The 22,534-nt window shown below is 37.5% G+C and overlaps 1 protein-coding gene and 1 long non-coding RNA gene across 3 annotated transcripts in view; one reads left to right on the forward strand and one right to left on the reverse strand.

The window, feature by feature from the left end:
• Positions 1 to 1,106, reverse strand: part of LOC136845338 (uncharacterized) — a 198,428-nt gene extending 197,322 nt beyond the window's left edge. Inside the window, exon 1 of the long non-coding RNA XR_010855143.1 lies at positions 926 to 1,106. This is a non-coding gene — a long non-coding RNA (uncharacterized lncRNA). The remainder of the gene's footprint in view (positions 1 to 925) is intronic.
• The window catches only part of E23 (Early gene at 23), a 63,650-nt gene that overhangs the window by 38,027 nt on the left and 3,089 nt on the right, over positions 1 to 22,534 (forward strand). The window contains exons 3-14 of one of the 2 annotated variants that reach the window (XM_067115562.1): positions 9,975 to 10,117; positions 12,534 to 12,703; positions 13,271 to 13,376; positions 16,154 to 16,254; positions 18,344 to 18,505; positions 18,709 to 18,802; positions 19,030 to 19,200; positions 19,408 to 19,548; positions 19,759 to 19,889; positions 20,214 to 20,421; positions 20,558 to 20,772; positions 22,230 to 22,438. In XM_067115562.1, coding sequence (XP_066971663.1) covers positions 9,975 to 10,117; positions 12,534 to 12,703; positions 13,271 to 13,376; positions 16,154 to 16,254; positions 18,344 to 18,505; positions 18,709 to 18,802; positions 19,030 to 19,200; positions 19,408 to 19,548; positions 19,759 to 19,889; positions 20,214 to 20,421; positions 20,558 to 20,772; positions 22,230 to 22,438 — 1,851 coding nt within the window. The remainder of the gene's footprint in view (positions 1 to 9,974; positions 10,118 to 12,533; positions 12,704 to 13,270; positions 13,377 to 16,153; positions 16,255 to 18,343; positions 18,506 to 18,708; positions 18,803 to 19,029; positions 19,201 to 19,407; positions 19,549 to 19,758; positions 19,890 to 20,213; positions 20,422 to 20,557; positions 20,773 to 22,229; positions 22,439 to 22,534) is intronic. The other variant, XM_067115563.1, reaches the window with a different exon arrangement.

A 22,534-nucleotide genomic window follows, 5' to 3' on the forward strand; every position in this document is an offset into this window, starting at 1 on the left:
TCTTAACCAGTGATAACCTATACGTCTACCGCACTATCTTCCCTTTAGAGTAACCATATACACATAAATAGTTGTTTCCCAGTGGGATCTATAATCTACATCATCATCATCAGTCAATTACGCCTCCGCAATAGTAGTCTTACCTTGAAATGTGAGCCTAACGCACCACAGGATTAGGCCTTTCCTAGGGATAATCACTTCTGTACACTATCAAATTCAACTAACGAATCATGTTATGCTTTAAATAATGCCTGATTTCGGTATTAAAAAATGAAGAGCAAAACGAGAATCTTCCCCGGGGAAGAAAGAGGAAAATGAAGTTGATAGTCCCAGATATTCACCGTGGGGGTTTGTGTGTGTTCTTGTGTGGAGTCAAGTCCGTGGGCGCAATCTGGCCGGTGTCCAAAATTCTATAGCCTCTGTGACCTGAAAACTTCAATAGTATAAAGGAAAACTGATGAAGCTGCGATGGAACGAGGTCGACGAAAATAATTTCAATGGCAAGCAATTAGTTAGGAGGGGATAAACACACGTGTGGGTTTCTGAAGAGAACCACCCTAGTCACACCTTAATCTCAGCGTACAGAAGTCATGACAACTTAAAAGCAAACCTCTCTAGCATTAAATTTTCCGGACATTTTCTTATCTTGAGATTTGTATTAGCATTAAATTTCCGGATATTTTTTTACCTTGAAATTCGTATTAGGCTAGTTATTCCCTGTAGATTTTCAGTGTAAATTATATCTCCCCCTTCACTACACCCAAAAAAAAAATTACTATTGTCGACTACCATTACTATTGTTTCTATGTAAAACTAACGCACGCACACAGACCCAGTATTACGAAACTTCCGCGCAACGTTTCATTTGTGTGCCGGTAGTAGATAACAGTGTGATAAATCTATAAAACAATGTTTCTCACATCACCTGCCACTCGAGAAAATCTCTCTTCTCTCCTACCGCGCTGAAGTCATCTTCCCTAGTGCTTATGTTCTTTTTAACAGCGGGTTTATAAATATGACTGTTTACGTATTTACTGCTGCATTTATCCCTGTGACTGCTGTGGTGTATGGTGGGCCCTAACCCTGCGCCAAGAACGAAGCAAGACACCTATTTTGCTCTTTCCGTAGCAAAGAAGTTGTACACCTATATTATTCGACTGTCACACAAAGATTTCCATTTCGAACTTTGCAGTTTTGTCTTCGCGACTGATCAATAATTTTAGATACATTTGTCGCCTGTCTACGAGGCGGTTTTTTTTTTTTTGTTTGGTGGGGGGAAGAGGAAAGTAGACCTAGCTGACTACTTACTGAACTATACTCATGATACACAGTTTCTATTAATTCTCTCTCTTTCTACAAGAAGAATACTGTCTTTCTGTGGGAGCAACCTAGCAACGGGAGAGGAATCCCACAACCGCTACATTATACGTCTGGCAAAGCCGTTCAGCTACCGCTACTTACCCTACTACTTACCAATGGTAACCTTCGACCATCACTTTGTAATATAAATGTCATTTACGTGATTAAGAATTAACACTTTTAAGGGATAGTCAAATGAGGCCTATATCTAGGGCGACATAGCATTAATTGTTTCTTTGTGTACAATCGAGAAACATGTCTGTGTACAAGTGTGTTAATCGTCAGGCCTAAAGAGTACATCCACAATCCATCAACACAGTGAAAGTTTATCGTAATAGATAACGGTAATTGAACAGAGAAACAAAAATCAATAACCAGTTCTTTGGTTAATTTCCACCTCGATCTTAAATTTTGTCTGCCTGCGCCTAGTAAAGCCGTAGATGGACCGGAGCCGCTGCTACGGGCTGCTGACCTTCATAACTGTAGACATTTTGGCAGGTCGGGGTACATGTAGCAAGAGGTGCAGCTTCAAAACTCGTCTTGCGCAGAGATAGGATATGCTACACTGAGAAAGAGTAGTCTGACAAAGACCGATCTGGCTGGCATTGCAACACAAACTTATGCAATGTAACCGGCATGCCTCCTTGACCCCTTAACCAATTTTAAGATGTATGGCGATCTTAGAGCCAGTACTTGCAATCGTTCAAGTTCAGCGTCTCAGCGGATTGCCCTGCATTAGAGATTGCGATGGTTGTCATACCAAGAACGGCGCCAGTGATCTCAAAGAGTTCCGATGATAGTTTGTGATCTCATATCACCAATCTATCGATTATCAAGACCTTGTAACAGCCACATTCGCTACCGTGTAACCATAAATTATGGCCAGTCCAAGTGTGCTCCACACACACTGCTATAGTCTGGTTAGTAATGAAAGTATCTAGTATGGGATAGTTCAAAGGGACTGACCAAACGAGCATTCGACTATTTGCAGTAAAATCCCACACGATATACCTTGTGCGCTCGAGATTCTTAGTTAGCGGGGAAGGGGCGCAAATCCCATAGTTCATCGTAAACTTCTACTTAGGAATTTTTCTTATAAGTATGTTTGCAAGATCAATGATCTTTTAATACATGTCTGCTGTATGCATTAAAAGCTTGAACAAGATTGAAATTTGAACGTTAACAGGAATCGAATGGCAAACCCGAAAACTTCCTAAAGACAATAAGGCCCATGAGGTGGGTATTAACATATGGTGCCAGGAACGCAAAACTTTGTATCAGTAGCATTACAAACTTAATATACATATCAGTACCTTCTTTGATAAGTTTTGGGAACAGGGCAGAAACTAATGACCTGCACTTTCATTAAATACCAGTGGTTAGAAAATACTCAAGACGATATCAGATTCGACACTGTAAAAAAAAAATAGAAAAAAAGTCCATATTCAGAAAAAAAGTTTAAGATGTTTAACCTCGAGCCTTGGCTCTAATGGCAGATCTGTGCAAATGTTTCTTCGTCAAACAAAGAACCTCTTGACTTCCTTAGAATGCTTCCATGAAATTAAATTCCCAGGTTAATACTTACAATCCACAGAAAGCCCAAAGTCTTGGATCAGTTAAAAATAAAAAAATGTCTTCTGTATCCAACACTTGAGATACGTACCACCTGCAAGGCCACTGACTGCTCTTGCAAGTAAACATTGACACATGCTGCGTGTGACCAGAATCACAAATATACCGATTAGTGGTTTTTCAGTACCTAGAGTGACTTACTTGATGAACCAACCCGTGCCCTTCAATAGTATAAGGTTCAAGGTACATGGCATTTTGATTAATTATATTTATGAATTAGTTTTGAAATGGTGCTGCGGAGTGACTGCTTAGCTTGGATGAGTCTAGTTGGGTATAAGAATGGATAAGTCTAGTTGGGTATAAGAATGGATATGTCTAGTTGGGTATAAGAATGGATATGTCTAGTTGGGTATAAGAATGGATATGTCTAGTTGGGTATAAGAATGGACATGTCTAGTTGGGTATAAGAATGGACATGCCTAGTTGGGTATAAGAATGGACATGCCTAGTTGGGTATAATAAGTCGTTTAAACTAATATTCACAAATTTTTGTAATGCAAGTGTTAGGTACATCAGATACTTTTTAAATGTTAAAATCAAATTGTTCTTTACGGCATGTTACAAAAAAATTTGTATCTGACCTTCATATAATTGCTTGTTACATAAATGCGATTACACGCTAAAGATAAAAAAAAAAAAAAAAAAAAAACAATCAGTTAAAATATAAAAACTAAAAATCTTTATTAGAGGTTGTCTCAGAGCCAGTACTAACTTTAAAGTCAGACCTAAACTCCGGTTGCAGGTTTCGTCACTTCGTCCACCTCATGTTAGTTCTGGTCGAGATTTATAATGAAATTGTTGTTTTGATATTCAGACTAACTGAACCTGTCGATATATTATCCAAAGTTTATTACGGCTTCTTCCAATTTTCGGGGAAGTATTTCCTTTAAATTCTAGTAAAATCTACTCTTGAGATTCAAAAACCTAACTAAAAACAATTGAAAGGTTTTTAAATGAACTGCATGAACAAGACTAAATTCAGGGCCGAACTAAGATTCACAGCTTTTAACTTAATCAGTTACCGAATCAAATCCGCAGGCTAGTACCAGAGGTAAGATGTTTTGGTTTTGTAAAAGCAAGCCCCCTCTGACGTACGGCAGACTTAGCGTTGGGAGGTACCCATAAGGTCGTATAAGGAGGAACGATTAGCTTGCAGTGTTTTGTTCGAATATTCTTAAAAGAGGAAGGATTCTTACCCCTTATTTTCGGATGTAAACAGCAGTTACCAGCAGAGTCCTGAGCAGTCAACGGGTCTTCATCACGGGGAAGTAACACTAGCCACCCGAGTTAACAAATCTGAAGATAAAAATGAAGGCACAACTTAGCACGTTTATCAAATCAAAAGCGTTGTCTTGTGTCCTTACTTATTACGTTACGGACGGCATGCAGACTATGAAAAAAATAATTAGAAAAAGAATGAGGCCATACCTCCACCAATGTCATACCCTAAATCGATTGTTAGTTGCAGAGATCCATTTATTCCTCTCTCAAATTGTAATCGCTTTCTGTAAGTCACGAAGTCAATTACAATAAAAAAAAAACCACGCAACTTTCTGCGTAACTCTGCCAAAAAGCAGACGACTAACCACAAACACACGCAACTACATCCATACCCGACTAAGTACTTTGTAACAATCCCAAATACAGATTTACCCAATATTCAATTTTTAATAAGTTCAACGAACAAACATCCTTACTCACCCACAACCAACTGCACACACAGCCTAAGACGCTCGTAAAATGTAACCAGTTCAACAATAGGGACTGTCGGCCCCTCACTATTGTATTACACCTTGAGAATGAGTTAGACGCTATACTCTTCCGGCGAGACTAGCATTCAGCAGCCAAGGATGACGACAGTTACTATCACTCGTCCCACCATGGACCCTCAAGCCATTCGACGACTGGTCTGCAGGTAACAATAACTAGCTAAGAGCGCATTTTACGTCGTAAGTGATGACGGGATTTTAGTAAATGATGGTGAGTGTAATGAAAACATTAACGCTGCACTAAAATACATCACGCATAGGAAATTGTAGTTTGGGAAGGCATACGCATTTGAAATAATACTAGTGACCGACTATTCACGTCAGAGTAATGACAAGAGTATGAACAGAAACTGTTAAGTATTTGTTTGAGGAGAATTGCAATTGCATTCAACCGAACACGGAAAAAGTAGGAACGTTTTAAGCAGTTTCCTCAGACTAAAATCTAAACAGAGGATAAGTAGACAAGAAAATAACGCAACACTAATATTTCGGTCTTTAAATGAGGTTTTAATGATTTCCCTCCCGACTGAGAGGAAAAGGTAATTTTTAAAAAGCTCCGTCTCATCGAGCAACCGCTCCTTGTCTCTCTCGTTGGAGAGACGTGTGTTATGACCACTAGACGAAAGAGGTCCGTGAATTTCAAGCACAATACATCTAGTTATAAAATCTGTGATGTAGCGAGTTGAATAACCGTATAACTTCGTACACTAAATTTTAAATGTACCCAGAGTGATAGCGTTATTTGTCGTTTCAACGAATTCTTCAAACGAAGACACTCAAGCCCCCTGTAATTTTACGCCAGCTGGTTAAGCGCTCTCTCGTCTCCCGCTCCGCAGCAAGCGAATGCTTGAATTTCTTCAAGGAAACAGAAGATTATCAGGAATTTTGAAACGGTGGGTCCAAGGTCAGCCAAGGCTCGCTGCGGGCTGTAGGGCGTTTAGTCATTATATAGTCTGCGCTCTAAGGGTTGTGCAATGTCTTGGGCGACCTTTGGGGCATTGATTGCTCGCCCAGGTTTCTGCCTTTTGATTTTCTTTCAGTATTCGTTGAACTCGCTTTTAAGTGGTCATGTGTACCGAGTTGTCTGTACTTATGCTCAATGTATTGTAATTGTACAGTTAAGAGTATGAAAATCAAGTCGCAGTGCCACAAGCCTCGGATAATGCACTAATTAGAAATGCATAGCGTCAGCAAATTCACTAATAATTTTCTAACGATATAAATTTTAAAGGATATCCCTTAATTCGTTTTATCTAATCCCTCGTTTCTGGAAGAAGTTGAATATGGTACAAACGCATCTGTGAGCGCTGAAAATTAAGGCTTTAAAACAGTAAAATGATGTCATTTTCAGTTTTGTCCCAATATTTTTCTTGTAACGATTTCTTCAGGAAATGTTCAGTTCTCCGTGCTCTTCGGGTTTTGGAATGGGACAGTTCAGCCAAAGTCACAGAAGTCGAATATTACAATTTCTGTAACTAAGAGTTCTAATATACACGTTTTTTTTTTTTCTTTTGACCTTGATGGCTCACTTGAAATAGGCCCGATAAGCCATGGCAGCTACCACCCTCCATAGATCTATTGGATAGCGTTCTGTAAGGCAAAGACAAAGCCGTAATGATTGCAGGTTGGGTGAGGGTGCCCTAAGGACCAATATGTGTACTTACCAAGAGCATCGAGTATTACACTTGTCCTTCACACCGTTCAGGACCATAGGCGAAAGGAGTTAACGTAAACACAATAACTGGTTCCTCCCCCACCCCCTTCCGCAACCATTTGAATTCGAAAATTCACACAACGTTCTACAAAGGTTCTGTGAAACTTATGTCAGTAGGAAAAGATTACTAACGTATGTAGTAATCTTTCCAGTTTTCATTTGAACAGAAAAAACTGTGTGCAGGTCATGTACTGTTATTGCGATAACAATTCACACTACAGATGAGGTTACATGGACGGTCACGAATTCAGTCAAGGGCAGTGCAAGTTAGGCTGGCATAAAATGAAGAAAGAGGAACTGACTGTTGTGCGGATACTTTGATACGAAGCTTGGTTGCTGGATGAGGAGGAAAACAAGAACCAGAATCTTTGCGTACAGAATTGATATTAAGTTACCTTTAGAGCAAGTCAGTCTCTCGGAATTTAGCTGAAATTATCAATCCTTTGTGCCTGGACAGAGTTCGGAGTTTATTGCGCTGCAATAAAAACCAGATAAGCGTGCTCTGAATAGGTGATGTAGCATTAATGAAAAGTTACATCACAATGTAATCATTTTTCTATAACGGTGGGAGACGCATTTTGTTTAATAATTTTGTTGTTGTTGTTGTTGTTGTTGTTGTTATTGTTGCTGTTGTTGTTGTTGTTGTTGTAGCCAAAACGAGTGCCTGGGAATAATCTTATTCAGAGAATTATTCGTATAAAGGTTCGTTCCGTCTGTCGAAAACTCGAAACAAAAGGCTATAAGGGAAAAAAATAAAAATGCTTGAAGCAGACACTATTATTATGTATATGGAACAACACCAAACATTAACTAAACTGAGAGAGCCAGTTTCCATTATTGTGCCGAGTACCAAAACTGGTGGCAAATATGAAGTGGCACGTGTTTCCGAAGCCGATGTCGCACGCGAACGAACATGCGAGAGATCTCTTTTGGCTACTTCGTGCGAAGTTTTACGGGAAAATACTGAGAGATGCCAGGAAATGTGCTCGCGTAACTCTGCTTTCTGTTTATCTATTCTTTGCTGTTTGTTTATCTACTCTGTTACATTATGAAATTGCCATCAGTATTTTCGCCGTTATGTTAAGAGTAACATGAACTGGTTCTTCATGAATTATGAATATAAACGAAAATATAATACTTTCCAAATCTAGAACAGTTCCTTCGATTTCAAATTCCTTCCATATGAACTTCCAAATTCTCAGTTGGACATGAACTGATGTATTCTCGATGGCGTAATGATTTAGTTTATCTTGAGTAGAAATTTTTGTTAGTTCCCGAAAACTTCAACAATGTACGTGATTTACTGATTATGAACAATCTTCTTTTATCCGTAAATATAAGAACAGTAGTTTTTAGTTTAAAAATTTGTAGTGGCGCTGACTTGACTCCTCAACTAGCTGAATAGAAACTTAAAATAGCAGTTACACAATTATTTCTTTTATCAGAGTTTTCGACGCAAAGAATCGGTTTTTTTTATTGCTGTCATCACAAATTCAGGTGTTTAAAATTTTCCGATTTATCAGATGTATCGATGACAAGATTTTTTATCTGAATTTTTGAACATCAATCAGTTTTGAACTGTGGTTGAGCATGATAAACGGCGCAGAACAAACGACGTTTAGAAACGAATTTCGAAAAGTAAGCTCTGAATACATTATCCACTTTCCTGTTACAAATATTTCATTCGAAAAAAGATTACTTATCAGGCCGTTGACCTTCGCGATACTTGAAAACATGCCAATGATTTTTCTCTTCTAGACTATGTTATCTGTCGTAGGAAGTGATGATTGGATCAAAGAGTTGCTAAATTTAACTTTAAAAGAATGTCACTCTTTCTGTCAGTTTGGCGCCTCTTTTCAATTTTCTCTTTCTTTCAAGTTTTTTCCCTTTTTCACTTTTTTACCAGCTGCAACGTTCAGGACTTTGTCGTCTGAAGGACTGACGATTTGGGTTCGAAAAGCTTATGCGGAAGAACATTGCATTTCGTAAAAGTTATTGAATCAGTTGCATGCCTGATTGTCTGTCAGCCAATCAGTTCCTGCGGTACCCCGGGGGGGTGGGGGTGGGGGAGCATAGGGCCTCGATGAATTCTCGCCTCAAGTGTCTGTCCTGTGCCAGATCCCTGAGGTCATCACAACGTGGCGACATTTTTCTCTCACTTCCCCCTTTCCCTTTGGGGTGCCTCTGTCATTAGAGCTGTGCAAGGGGAAAATGATACATGATTCGCGATTTTGATATGGTGTGTGTGTTTAGGTATGTATGTATGTATGTATGTATGTTTGAGAGAGAGAGAATGAATAATAACTAGAACTTGTAAGTGTAGTACGATTCTATCCATTCCGGGGGTAATTACCTAGTCGAGGCTTCCTGGGGACTGGGGTCTTCATTTAAATGTTTATTGAGTGCAGTGGTGTCATGTGTGACATTAGAATGCCGTAAGAAGTCAGCGTTAAGCTTCTGGTGAAATCGTCTCGATTTGTTTTCAACTTTTTTGTTTGTTTCTAGATGCAGGGATAAATTTTTCAGCATGCATTGTGTCTTGTCATATTTATTTAATTTCTCCTCCACTCACTCTTGTGTTCATCACATTCTTTCCTGTGGGACACCTTAGCTCATTATTCTTTCATTTGCACCAACTGGCCTCAACAATGCCCTTTGTTCCTTTTAATCGATATTTCGAGTCTTTTATGGAGATTTGATTTTAATGATGCTTGTTCCCCAGGACCTATATAAATAATTCATAACGCAGCATTCCTTAATATGGAGGCCATTGTAATTATCATTTCTTTTATTTCCTTCCCTTCTAGTTTTCTGAAAAGAAAACTATTGTGCCGGCTTTGTCTGTCCGTTCGCACTTTTTTTCTGTCCGCCCTCAGATCTAAAAAACTACTGAGGCTTGAGGGCTGCGAATTGGTATGTTGATCATCCACCCTCAAACATACCAAATTGCAGCCCTTTAGCCTCAGTAGTTTTTATTTTATTTAAAGTTACAGTTAGCCATAATCGTGCATCTGGCAACCATATAGGCAGGCCACCACCGGGCCGTGATTAAAGTTTCATGGGCCGCGGCTCATACAGCATTATATCTAGACCACCGAAAGACAGAAAACTCGATTGCGCCGAAGAAACTTGGGCGCATGTTTTACTTGTTTTAATATCATGCCGTAGTTATGATGCCAAATAACTTCAGATTACTGTATTTGTTCATTCAACATCAAGTCGTCTCACACCAAAGTCGTAGCTTTAAAGAGAAAATTTTACTTTAAAGACAAAATTCTGAAAACAGGTCAGTGATCATTGCAAAATTGTTTTCAAAGCTCAGGCATGGATAAGCCTCCCGTGCAGACAACTTCCACAACATATACGTAGAATTTTCACCAGTAGCCAATCAGTACCACCAGCCCCTAAACGCTATACCATTCACACGTATCTTGCACGAACTCTTCCTCTCATATTCCTATACATATTTGACTAATTCCAACATCGTTTTTCTTCTGCAGAGTGTCAACTGGATGGCCACGACGGAAACCCCTAGACGTCGTCTTCAGCGACGTCTGTCTCACCATCGGAAAGAAGACGATTCTTTCGAGAATCTCTGGCGCCTGCAGACCTGGAGAAGTCTTGGCCGTCATGGGACCATCAGGTAATTGACATTTGGAGTGGCTGACGACGGATGGTAAGATATGTCTGGATAAGGAAAAGGCCCCGGAGGAATGAGTGAGGGGAATAGTTATTTCACTCCATAACTGTAAATGTGATAGAGGCTCTTGGAAAAATTATAGGAGCATAACATTACTTAGTTTACCAGGGAGGTGTAGGGTCTGCTTCTACGGAAGTCAGGCAGATGACGGAATGATTGATACAGGAAGAACAATGGTGGTTAAGACAAAGGAGAGAGAGAGAGAGAGAGTGTGTGTATGTGTGTGTGTGTGTCGATCATTTCTTTTAGAAAACAATTATGTGATAAATGTGAAAGAAAAAGGAAAAGGAGTTATGTAATCGGCACGCATGCACTTTGGAAAAGCTTGTGATAGAATTGGACTGTTGAGGATGTGTGGTACAGAGAAAAGTTACCAACAGCAATCGGAAGTTTTTGCGATAGAGACAAAAATAAACCTGAGACAAAGGTGTGTAATGTCCTCATGAGAGTTTTGATCTCTTAACAGTGGAGTAACTCGAGCGAGAAATCAGGAAAAGATGAACAGATATAGGTGCATAGTAGTTGAATAAAACTGGGTTGCAAATGAAGTATCGAATGGTTGATTTTTGCAGATAATGCAGCACCCATTATGGATAGTGAAAACAAACAGCACAAACTAGAGAAAGAACTTGGAAGTATTTTCCAGGGAAGAAAGCTGAGAGAAAAAGTAAGCAGGAAACCAGGAAGATGGATGAGCGAATGTTAATGGTGGAAAATGGAAGTGGTTGATCCACTTAGGTAACTGTGAGCGAATATCTTGGCTGATGGTAGGATCAGGGAAGAGATGAGTCACAGGATATACAAGGAAAGTAGTAGGATGTGAGCAGAAGACTAGCGAGAGAGACCGAGTGCACAGAAGCCAATGTAGGGCTTGTTAAGCTAAGTTTCCTTTTTGGAAGTGAAGTGTGGATGGCGTGTGTGCTAGTGAAGTGTGGGTGACGTGTGTGCTAGTGAAGTGTGGTTGACGTGTGTGCTAATGGAGTGTGGATGACGTGTGTGCTAGTGAAGTGTGGATGACGTGTGTGCTAGTGAAGTTTGGTTGACGTGTGTGCTAATGAAGTGTGGATGACGTGTGTGCTAGTGAAGTGTGGTTGACGTGTGAAGTGTGGATGACGTGTGTGCTAGTGAAGGTGGTTGACGTGTGTGCTAGTGAAGTGTGGATGACGTGTGCTAGTGAAGTGTGGATGACGTGTGTGCTAGTGAAGTGTGGTTGACGTGTGTGCTAGTGAAGTGTGGATGACGTGTGTGCTAGTGAAGTGTGGATGACGTGTGTGCTAGTGAAGTGTGGTTGACGTGTGTGCTAGTGAAGTGTGGATGACGTGTGTGCTAGTGAAGTGTGGATGACGTGTGTGCTAATGAAGTGTGGATAACGTGTGTGCTAGTGAAGTGTGGATGACGTGTGCTAGTGAAGTGTGGATGACGTGTGCTAATGAAGTGTGGATGACGTGTGCTAATGAAAGTAAAAAAAAGGTTGCGGTTGCTGAAGTAAATTGTTTGATAATTATGTGTGGTGAAAGAGGAATTGAAAGGGTTGGAAAGTTTAGATAAGTAAAAGTGGCAAAAAGTTTGATTTAGAATGACATGATAGAAACAATGAAGGATATGAAGTTGGTGAAGAGTGTGTATAATGAGGAATTGTTAGGAGGGAGGAGGAAAAGACTTACAGTAGATTGCGCCGGATAGATGACTAAGAAAGCTAAGAGGAAGACTGTCTGAATACATGAAGACCATTCTCTTGCTAGGATAGCTTATGGCTTAATATATATATATATATATATATATATATATATATATATATATATATGTGTGTATATATATATGTATTATATATATGTGTATTTATATAGTGTGTGTATTATATAACGTATATTTATATAGATATATAGGCTTTTATGTATATATATACATATATATATATATATATATATATATATATATATATATATATATATATATAGTTTGATAAAGAGTCTTCTTGTATATAGAAGAAACGAGAGCTACAGTAGAAAGGCTGAATCTTAAGTCCATGTGCACTCATCTTAGAAAGTCTACGGATATTTCCCACAACATTAGGTTTTCATGCTGGAACCGGTTAGCTAATTGTGTATTCTACTCTGTTTACTGTTACTGTATCGTTAAGGTTCTTACCTTATTGCACATAACTTCTTTCGTTGCATGTCTCTTCTGTCATTCAACGGTATGACAGAGCCTCCACTTGGAAATATATAATTATGCTATTGTGAATGATCAAAATGAAAATAATAACTGCGTGTTTTCTCAGAAATAATACAGTAATAATAATAATAAAAATAATGAACATTGTCTAGCTTACCTCTAGATTCCATCCCTTATCTTCCAGGATCTGGAAAGACGTCGCTGCTCAACGTGATCAGCGGTCGCCTCCGTCCTGCAAGTGGCAGTATATCTGTCAATGGCGTCCCTTTGAGCAAACGCCACAAAAGACAGATTTGTTACGTCCTTCAGCAGGATATCTTCTACACTGACATCACTCTAAGGCAGACTCTTGTTGTGAGTCCTCTCTCCAGTGCTGTATATACACTTGTTCTTGTCTTGAAGTATAATGGTAAAATATAATTTATATATATATATATATATATATATATATATATATATATATATATATATATATATATATATATATATATATATATATATATATATATATATATATATATATATATATATATATATATATATATATGTAAGAGTAATTACTCAGTATTATAGTTTACCAGATCATACTTACATTTATATTTTTAACCACAGAGAAATGAAACTTGGGTGTAAATCTTGACCAGTTTCAGCTTTATTTTTAAGTCATCGAAATAAAGCCGAAACCGGTCAGGATTCACACCCAGCTTTTCACTTCGCTGTGTTTAAGAGACATGTATAAATCAAGTGTTAGAGTAATACCATGAGTTTGACCAAAACACTTGAAGAAATGCAGCCTTAAAATATTCCAACAATCTTTGAAGTTAAGCTCTAAAGTGACTGTATGAAACATATGCATTTTGCATGCAATGCAGCCGTCATGACATGAGGTTAAAGTTTCTTTTTCCCTTTCATCACCCACAGTATACTGCTCTTCTCCGCCTGCCAGACAGCATGACTTACCAGGAGAAGATGAATCACGTAGACAATATCATAGAGATCCTTGATCTAAAGCGATGCCAAGATACTAGTAAGTATGGTCCATCTTTTATGACCCCTGTTTAGATTTATAAATTTAAAACCTCTCTTTCAGGATTTGAGTTCTGATTTAAAACTACAGAGCGTCTCTCTAAGGACTCGTGTTTTAATTTAGAACACCACAGCCTCTGTGAGATAAGTTCTTGATATAAACTAAAGACTGTAGGGCCTCTTTTTAAGAACTTGATTTACGTTTAGGGCAGAGTATGTGTAGAAGTGGTAAGCCTCTCTTCAATGACTTTGTGTAAACTAACGACTGTAGCGCCTCTCTTTATGGACTTTGTGTAGGTTAAGGACCTTAGAACCTCAAGTCTTAGAAGATTCCTGTTTAGATTTAGGACTTCAGGACCTTCTTTTAAGGATTTTTTGTACATTAATGACTGTAGAGTCTCTGTCAAGACTGCCATTTAGATTAAGGCCTGTAGAGTCTCTTTGTCAGGAATGGTTTAGATTTAGAACTGTAGAGATTCTTTAATGATTCTTGTTAAGATGTAGATCAACTGAGCCACTCTTTAAGGTTACCTGTTTTGATCTAGAACAGCTTGGCCTTGTTTGTCCATTTTCAGATGTAGAATGTAGAGCCTCAGCTCAAAGGCTTTATGTAGATAAAGATCTGTTTAGAAGTAGAATTGCAGAGCATCTCTTTAAATGATAGAAAGGAATGGAAATTCTCACTTCAAAATGGAAATACTTCTGTATAAACTTAGAACCACAGAACCTCTCTTAAAGTATCCTGTATAGATTTAGAACTGCAGAGCCTCTATTAAAAGACTCCTATATAGATTTAAGCACAAAGTGGAACCGCTGTAAGGATTACTGTTTATATTTAGGATTGTAGAGCCTTTCATTAAGGATCCTGTATAGTTTTAGGACTGCAGATCCTCTACTGTTCAACTTCTGTTTAGGTTTAAGACTTAGAGGTTCTGTTTAAGGACTTCTTCGTGGCCTTAGGACTGCAGTCTCCGTTTAAGGATCCTAAAGAAATTTATATCAGCAGAGTGTCTTAAGCTTAAGGGACTCCTGTATGCTTTTAGCACTGCAGAGCCTCTGTAAGGAATCTTATTCAGATTAGGGACTTCAGAGCTTCCCTTTAATAAGTCGCCCATAGATTCAGAACTGTTTTGTAGATTGTTGTTATGCTGTTACTGCACTTTTCTTTGTTACTTGTATGTTTTAAAGAAGCTCAAACAATAAAGTGTGTTACATTTCATTGTTTTCAAGATGCCATTCACTTCAAAAAAAGTTTTTGTTAACGTATCACAGTTTTGTAATATATTTTGAAGAAGGTGGAGTATCTGATACAGCCATTGTAACCCATCATATACAGATCCACCAAGCAAGCATACAATACGAATTTTGTATGAATTTAGCGCATATTGAAAACGAAAATTGCACTATAGGGAATTTCAACAAGATTTTCAATAAAAGTTAAACATACAGTACAGAAGTGTCTTTTATATAGCCATTTTTGCAACAACACCAACATAATCAGTGAGGAATGAAATGGTTTTAGCATCATCCTCAGAGCTCTCCCCTCAGGCACGCTTGCCCTTTGTTTCCACTGAACACTTATCTTCTTTGTCTTTATGTGTTACCTTCTTGCATTCTTCCTTCAGTCACTTTTATTCTTCCTTTCCCTCATGTAAATGAGACTTACCCTTGCTTCTCTTGCTTCTTCGTCCAGTCATTTCCACCAAACTATCCCTTCTCTGTCTCCAATAAAGGCTGCCGTGGAATTTGATCCGTCCATTTCAGTTTCTCCGTTCTACCCGGAGCTTCTTATCTCTCAGTGTCCTCCTTTTTTAAAATGTCTGAGATTCTGACCGATATACGGCAACTCGCCAAACCAGTTTCGACCTTTCCTCTCTGGAAACCTTTGCGGGACGCTTTAAGGAACACCCGATATTAATTAATGTTGAAGCGCTTTCCTCTGACGCAGTTGTTCACTTTTTTTATTCACGTTTTCAGTCTGTTGCCTCAAGTCCTCCCACTTACTCCTCTTTCTTCTTCCTTGGAACCTCGCCCCTTTGTATTCTTTATATATATTCTTCCACATTTATTGTTTTTTTTTTTCTTAAAACTGAACTCTTGAACTTTTTTGTCGCAGCCTCAGCGCCAGAGAATCTCTCCCGCGTACGCCACCTGTAAAAGCCCTCTTTCAACATGCTCCCATTGTCCCTTCAGTGCGTGTGCAGAAAACAGCAGTGGGTCTTTCTCACACCCTTTCCCAACTACTGCCATCTTGTCAGGTGTCCTCTTCATGGGTCCCAATAAGTGAATCCAGGATACCTTTAAACTCCTCAGGATAAACAAAGAATAGAAAATCATATTACATATCTCGCGTATTTTGGTTGCTTCTTTTGTGCTACATTATTATTTTGGGCAAAAAAAATAAAAGCCTTCTTAACATATATTCAAATGCTTTCTCGTTTAGTATTGCCTTTTATTCATTTTTGTTTGGCTTTCGTCTACATTTTCATGAGCTTAGTATCCTGTCAAATCAATCAGCATCAGTATCCCCTAACTATTTTCCTTTTCTATTTTTTATCCTGCTTTATTTGGGCCTGAGATAGATGGAAGAATTTATTTCTTTCTTTTTGTTTAGAGGCATTTAACTGCACCCTTTTGCGATAACGTCCATTGGAATAATGGTCTCGAAAGAAAAAGAGTTCTGTATCTTTTGACTGCGATTATCATTCCGTTCAGGTATTAGAGGTTATCTAGCATCAAACTGAAAGTACCAGACCATAATTCACTCCTTCTTTGCAGATATTGGAAGCATAATGAACAGAGGTCTGTCCGGAGGAGAAAAGAAGAGAACGAGCATTGCCTGTGAACTTCTCACCAATCCTTCCATTATGCTCTTGGATGTAAGTTCTGCACCACTAAAAATTAAGTTAAAAAAATCTCCAGTTAGCTTAAGAATTCATACACAAAATGGTAGTAGCTCTTGACAAAAGAAATTCAGTGAAGACTATCTGTTATTTTATTTTTTGTTCTTGTTAAAATTTCAGAATCTTTATTCAAATACACCAGTGTACAATCTCTTTCACACAAAGGAATAAACATATACGAGTATATATATATATATATATATATATATATATATATATATATATATATATATATATATATATATATATATATATATATATATATGTGTGTGTGTGTGTGTGTGTGTGTGTGTAATTGTAATTGCCACAGTGCCCTCTTAACTTTCTCGATGCTTCGTGCTTTTTTGGATACGCTTGTCACTACCAAGCCTTAAGATCCATGTGCAAGAAATATGAAGAAATTCTGATGTCCGGTAGTGGGAAATAAACCTGGGTCCCCTAATCAGAGCGAGGTACCATTGTGGTCAGGTCGACAATGGTATCTCGTTCTGATTGGGGGACCCAGGTTCGTTTCCCACTACGGGACATCAGAATTTCTTCATATTTCTTGCACTTGGATCGTAAGTTAAGTTAAGTATACCTTAGTTTAACCAGACCACTGAGCTGAATAACAGCTCTCCTAGGGCTAGTCCGAAGGATCAGACTTATTTTATGTGGCTAAAAACCTATTGGTTACCTGGCAACGGGACCTACAGCTTATTGTGGAATCCGAACCGCATTATACCGAGAAATGAATTTCTATTTCTATCACCAGAAATAAATTTCTCAGATTCTTCATTGGCCGGCCGGAGAATCAAACACGGGCTCAGCAGAGTGCTAGCCGAGAACGCTACCGACCCGTCCAACGAGGAACTATAGGCTTTGTAGAGACAAGCATATCCAAAAAATCACGAAGAATCGAGAAAGTTAAGAGGGCACTGTGGCTATTACAATTACAAATGTATCTGGTAAAAGTGACCAGTAGATTCTACATAGATATATATATATATATATATATATATATATATATATATATATATATATATATATATATATATATATATATATATATATACACATAAATTGCCTCTGATACATGCTGTGAATACTCACTGGATATTCCTAGTAATACTGTAGCAACAGATGTGTCTTAATAAACTCTTAAATCTAAAAATAAGTAGATTTTTTTTAGCCACCTTTCCAAGCAATTAATTTCAGCCGCCTTACTAACTTGGACGAAAAAACTCCAAGCTTACCAACATTCTTGGACCAGTAAATGGATTAAAAGTACTCTTCTTCCTGTATTCTGGCTGATGGTTGAATAACAATTTGTGCCTTCTCGTTTCTATTTACGAACTTGCCCTACCCAGTGATTATATAACAATTCATTCTTCTTCCTTCCCATTTAGGGTACAAAGTCAGTGATTATATAACAGTTTTACCTCAGTGATTATATAGCAGTGCTTCTCATAACTTACCTCTAGTCTTGATTACATAACAATTTAATCTTCCTCCTTCCCATTCAGGAACCAACCTCAGTGATTATACGATAATCTTGACCCTGTCTTTCCATTTGTAAACTCATCTCATTTACTCTATAACAATTACCAGTATTCCCACTTTTACCCAGTCACCCAGTCAGAAATCTATTTGAGTCTTCTATAACACATTTTTCCACTTTCTTCCCGTTTACAAAATTTTTTAAAGATTGTATAACAAATTTTCCACTTTCTTCCCATTTTTTACTTACTTCAGGGAAAAATTTCACTTTGATACACTTTTTTCCCCATTTAAGAACCTAATTTATTGATTAAATGGCATTTTTCCACTTTAATCCCATTTAGAAACCTACTTCAGTGATTTAGAATATATGTAGTTTTTCCACTTTCTTCCCGTACAGGAACCTACTTCAGTTATTAAAAAACAACATTTTTCACTTTCTTCCTCAGTGGTAATGAGAGTGTTCTCCCTTCCTGCTAAGAGAAATCCTCTGGCCTTGATTATATAACAATTTATTATGCACTTCCAATTGAGGCACCTACCTTATCGATTGCATAACAGTTTATTCCTCTTCTTTTCCTATTAGGAGCCTACCTCAGGTCTTGATTCCAGCACAGCACACAGTATTATGACCACTCTGAAGCGGTTTGCTGAAAAGGAGAACAAAACGGTCATTGTAACACTTCATCAGCCATCCTCGCAGATCTTCTATATGGTCGATCGATTATTATTGCTATGCAATGGACAGGTGGGTCTTGGGCATCAAAACACTTGTTATCAGAAACATTTAACGTGCTGTCGGAATGACGACACAAAATAGATTCGCAAAATCTGAATGAGATGAATCTTTTATATGGCTTAATGGTGAAACATTGAAGCAATATGTCATACGTAGGGAACAGCTTTATATCAGTATTTAAACCCTCATATGCAAATTCTTTTCTTTAACAGAATGCCTATTTTGGAAATACAAAAAAAGTGGTTGAGCATTTTGCCAGAATTGGACTGCCTATTGCCCCCCATTATAACCCAGCAGATTTCATATGTGAGTAATTAACGAGAAAGGTTATCTTTTAAATTATCGTATCTCATAAAAACGAGATATTTCGTTCCAGATATGTGTGTATAACGAACGAAGTTGTAATTATGGTAATGTTAAGGCATTGTTGACTGAACAGACTTGTCATGTACAGTATTTTTATAGTGCAGAGTTTGTCATAAGCCTGTCGCCTCTTTCCCCTGTCCAATAAATGAATTGATATTTTCGAACAGTGGAACAAGTGAAAGGTCCCAAAGAAGTACAAGAGAAACTAATCCAGAGTGCCAAGGAAGGAGTTCAGATGTCCTTCAATCTCCAGCAGACGGTGACCCTCCCAACGTCTCCTTCCATACATTCGTTTTACTCCAAGTACCTCTCCTTGCCAAGTGTTCCTGTTTCCTCAGGTAAGCAAACAAGGTGCTACGACACCTCCTGCCTGTGTTCATCTCCATCAAACCAACCATTTCTTCAAAATAGTCATGTCTTGTACAGTGATTCAATCAGCAAGTGTGATGTTAATACTTAGCTAGTTGCCCAGAAGAGGCAATGAAGATAATTATTTTTCAGTAATCATTGTTTTTCATGTTTTGTTTTCTTTTCATTTTTTCCAGATGTAGAAACCAATGAAAATCTATGGGATGGGGACTGCACAAACTTTCAGCAATACACAGGTTACCACCATACTTGTCCCACCGACATTTCTGTTACAATAAATGTCAGCAAAAAAGAATCTCCTGCTTACAATAAAATAGGTATAACGAATCCCCCGTGTCTTGTTGGAAACCTACTCTTATGACTGTGTTGCTGACGTTGCATATTAATCATAGTTTTGATGCTTAAGACTTGACATCACGGAGTTTGACGTAATACTGTGACAGATATCTTATACAATATGTGTGCATTGCTCATCGCATAATGTTTTTGTCATAATATTTACCCCGCTCCTTCGTTTCTTCTCATAGTTGGTGAAGAAGAAGACAGTGGAAGGTCATCTTGGTCAGAGGAGACTGAAAGTGAAACGTCAGCTTCAAGTTCGAGTTATGAATCATTCAATGATCCTCAATGGCCGACCTCTTTCTTCACCCAGTTCAAGGTGAGTGTTAGTCTATCTCTCATCAAGAAAGCTTTTCCCCAAGAAATTTTGAAGCAGCAGATGGCAATATTCCTTTTCTTTCAAAAGCTGCAGAAAAGATAAATTCCAAAGTTTTATGTTTCTTTCAGTTAGTTTTAGCAAAAGAATTTACCTATGAGCTGTAGACTGAGGACAAGATTTTTATTTTACTCTTCAGTGCTTTCAATAAATTTTCACAGAAAGGTGGTTTGTTTATGAAAATATATTTTTTATATTTACATTAAACAGAAATACAAAACACCTAAATGTCTGGAAAGCCCAAGTTACAAAATCATATATTTACAGGTGTTAACGCACAGAAACTTCTGTGTAGCTAAGCCACTCCTTTTGTCGAGGCTAAACTGGATTCAGACGTTAGCTTTGGGTTTGCTAGCTGGCCTTCTGTGGTACCAGGTGCCCAGGAAGGAAGAAAATCTTCAAGATATCCAGGGATGGATGTTCTTCTCTTCAAGTTACTGGACTATGTTCTTCCTTTTCACTGCCCTGCAGTCATGTAAGTAAACCTGGGCAAATGTAAAGACTCATATTTGATATATGTGCATTTTGGTAGTAAATAACCAAGTTACTAAACTACGTATGAAATATAACCTTCTTTGTAGCTAAAATCAAATCTTTCTTTTATTTTCTAGTCCCAACTGAAAAGGAAGTGATAACCAAAGAACGTGCTAGTGGTTCCTACAGGGTGAGTGCTTACTACCTGGCAAAGATGGTTGGTGAGCTTCCACTCACAGTGACTCTTCCAACATTTTACTTTCTTATCTCGTATCCCATGATGGGGTACCACAGCTTCACAACTGCCCTTAAATTACTACTGATGCTTCTTCTTGGCACCTTGGTTGGACAGGTAAGAAATATATTCATTTTAATTATACTGTAAGGGCAGACTTATAGTCTTGCTTTGAATTTCATAAAATCTTTTTCTTCATATATTGTGGAAGACCCTTTTCACTATCATTCACATATGGAGATGAGGACATTTCATTATATGTAAGTAAAACTCACTGAACTTCAGAATTCATAAATATTGTGAATGTCCACCTGTACTCATTACCATCCTTCATGTTTGTAGAATGCAATCCAAAGGTATCTTTTTTGTATTTTATTCTTTTTGAAGAAAATATTGAATGTAGTGTAGTAATAGTAAATGTAATGTAATAATTTCAGGCAAATATCAGTTTAAAAGAATGTTAAGACTGTAAAGATCACCAAACTTACCGTCATCAAGAACTCTTTCATGTCAAATCGACCCTTTACTTGGTTTCTCACTATCATGGCTGTTTCTGACTTTAGTAGGTTCTGGGGTAAAGAAGGTCGGAAAATGCCCCCCCCCCCTAACCAAGTGTAATGAAAAATTCATGGAAAATTTTATATAACGAATTTCTTTCAAGTAAAACTATAATCTAGAGCTGTGAAAGTGTCTTCCAGAAAGTACCAAACTATTATTCAACATGTACACAGCTATTTTTCCAACAGTTTTCATTCGCCCTATTAGTCATTTTGCAATAGTACCCAAAAGATACACCCGAAAAAAAAAATTGTTTTGTCTGAAGAAAAGCCACCTTTGTGTTATTTCCTTATAACGTTACTTTGCTAGCCAACTGCTCATCGTACCTTCTTACCACCTGTCCAAGCCACCTTCCCGAGAAATCTCGGTCTATTTATCACCAGATTCTAGTTGAAGGATTGCATGGTTGGCATTAGGATGATTTATGTAGATGGTGGTTAACAGTGTCACTATGATATTTACTCTCCTCAGGAAAAGTAAAGTTCATTGGATATGCAAGGAAAAATTGTAGAACAGCAAAACAAGAAGAAAACACAAAGTGACTTCTTCATAAGTATTTGTGGTTCACTGAAACAGTATATGTTGACCACCATATGTATGTATATATATATATATATATATATATATATATATATATATATATATATATATATATATATATATATATATATATATATATATATATATATATATATATATATATATATATATATATATATATATATATATATATATATATATATATATATATATATATATATATTGAACTGATTTTTTTGGTATTTTCATGGGTTATTTCTTAGGAGTATCTTAGCATTTTTATTACATAAGGACTATTGAGATAATTGTCTTTTTGTGTAATTCATTGATTATTATATAGATTTCGTAACATGCTCTTGCTACCACATACTTTATCACAGCATATAACTACTACCAAGAAAATCTGTAGAATGAAAGATAACTGTATCCAAGAAATTCGTAACAAACTACAATCGAATGATTTCCCTCTCTTGCAGAGCTACGGCTTTTTCATTGGAGCCATTTGTGGAAACCTGCAAAGAGGCATCACGATCTCTGCTATCTTCACGTTTTTTACGCAGCTCTTTGGAGGATACCTGAACAATCGCATACCAGAATGGATAGACTGGGCTAGATACCTCTCGATAGTGCATTATATTTTCCAAAATATGAATATCATCGAATTTTCAAGTGGTGAAGGTCTCAGGTAAGGATATTGACAAAACTTAAGATATTTTTCAATATTTTTATATGAACTGCATGTTGAAAATGTTATATTTATGATTTAACATCTTTGGTAATA

The sequence above is a fragment of the Macrobrachium rosenbergii genome, chromosome 13, assembly GCF_040412425.1.
Source record: "Macrobrachium rosenbergii isolate ZJJX-2024 chromosome 13, ASM4041242v1, whole genome shotgun sequence".
NCBI classification, from domain to species: domain Eukaryota; kingdom Metazoa; phylum Arthropoda; class Malacostraca; order Decapoda; family Palaemonidae; genus Macrobrachium; species Macrobrachium rosenbergii.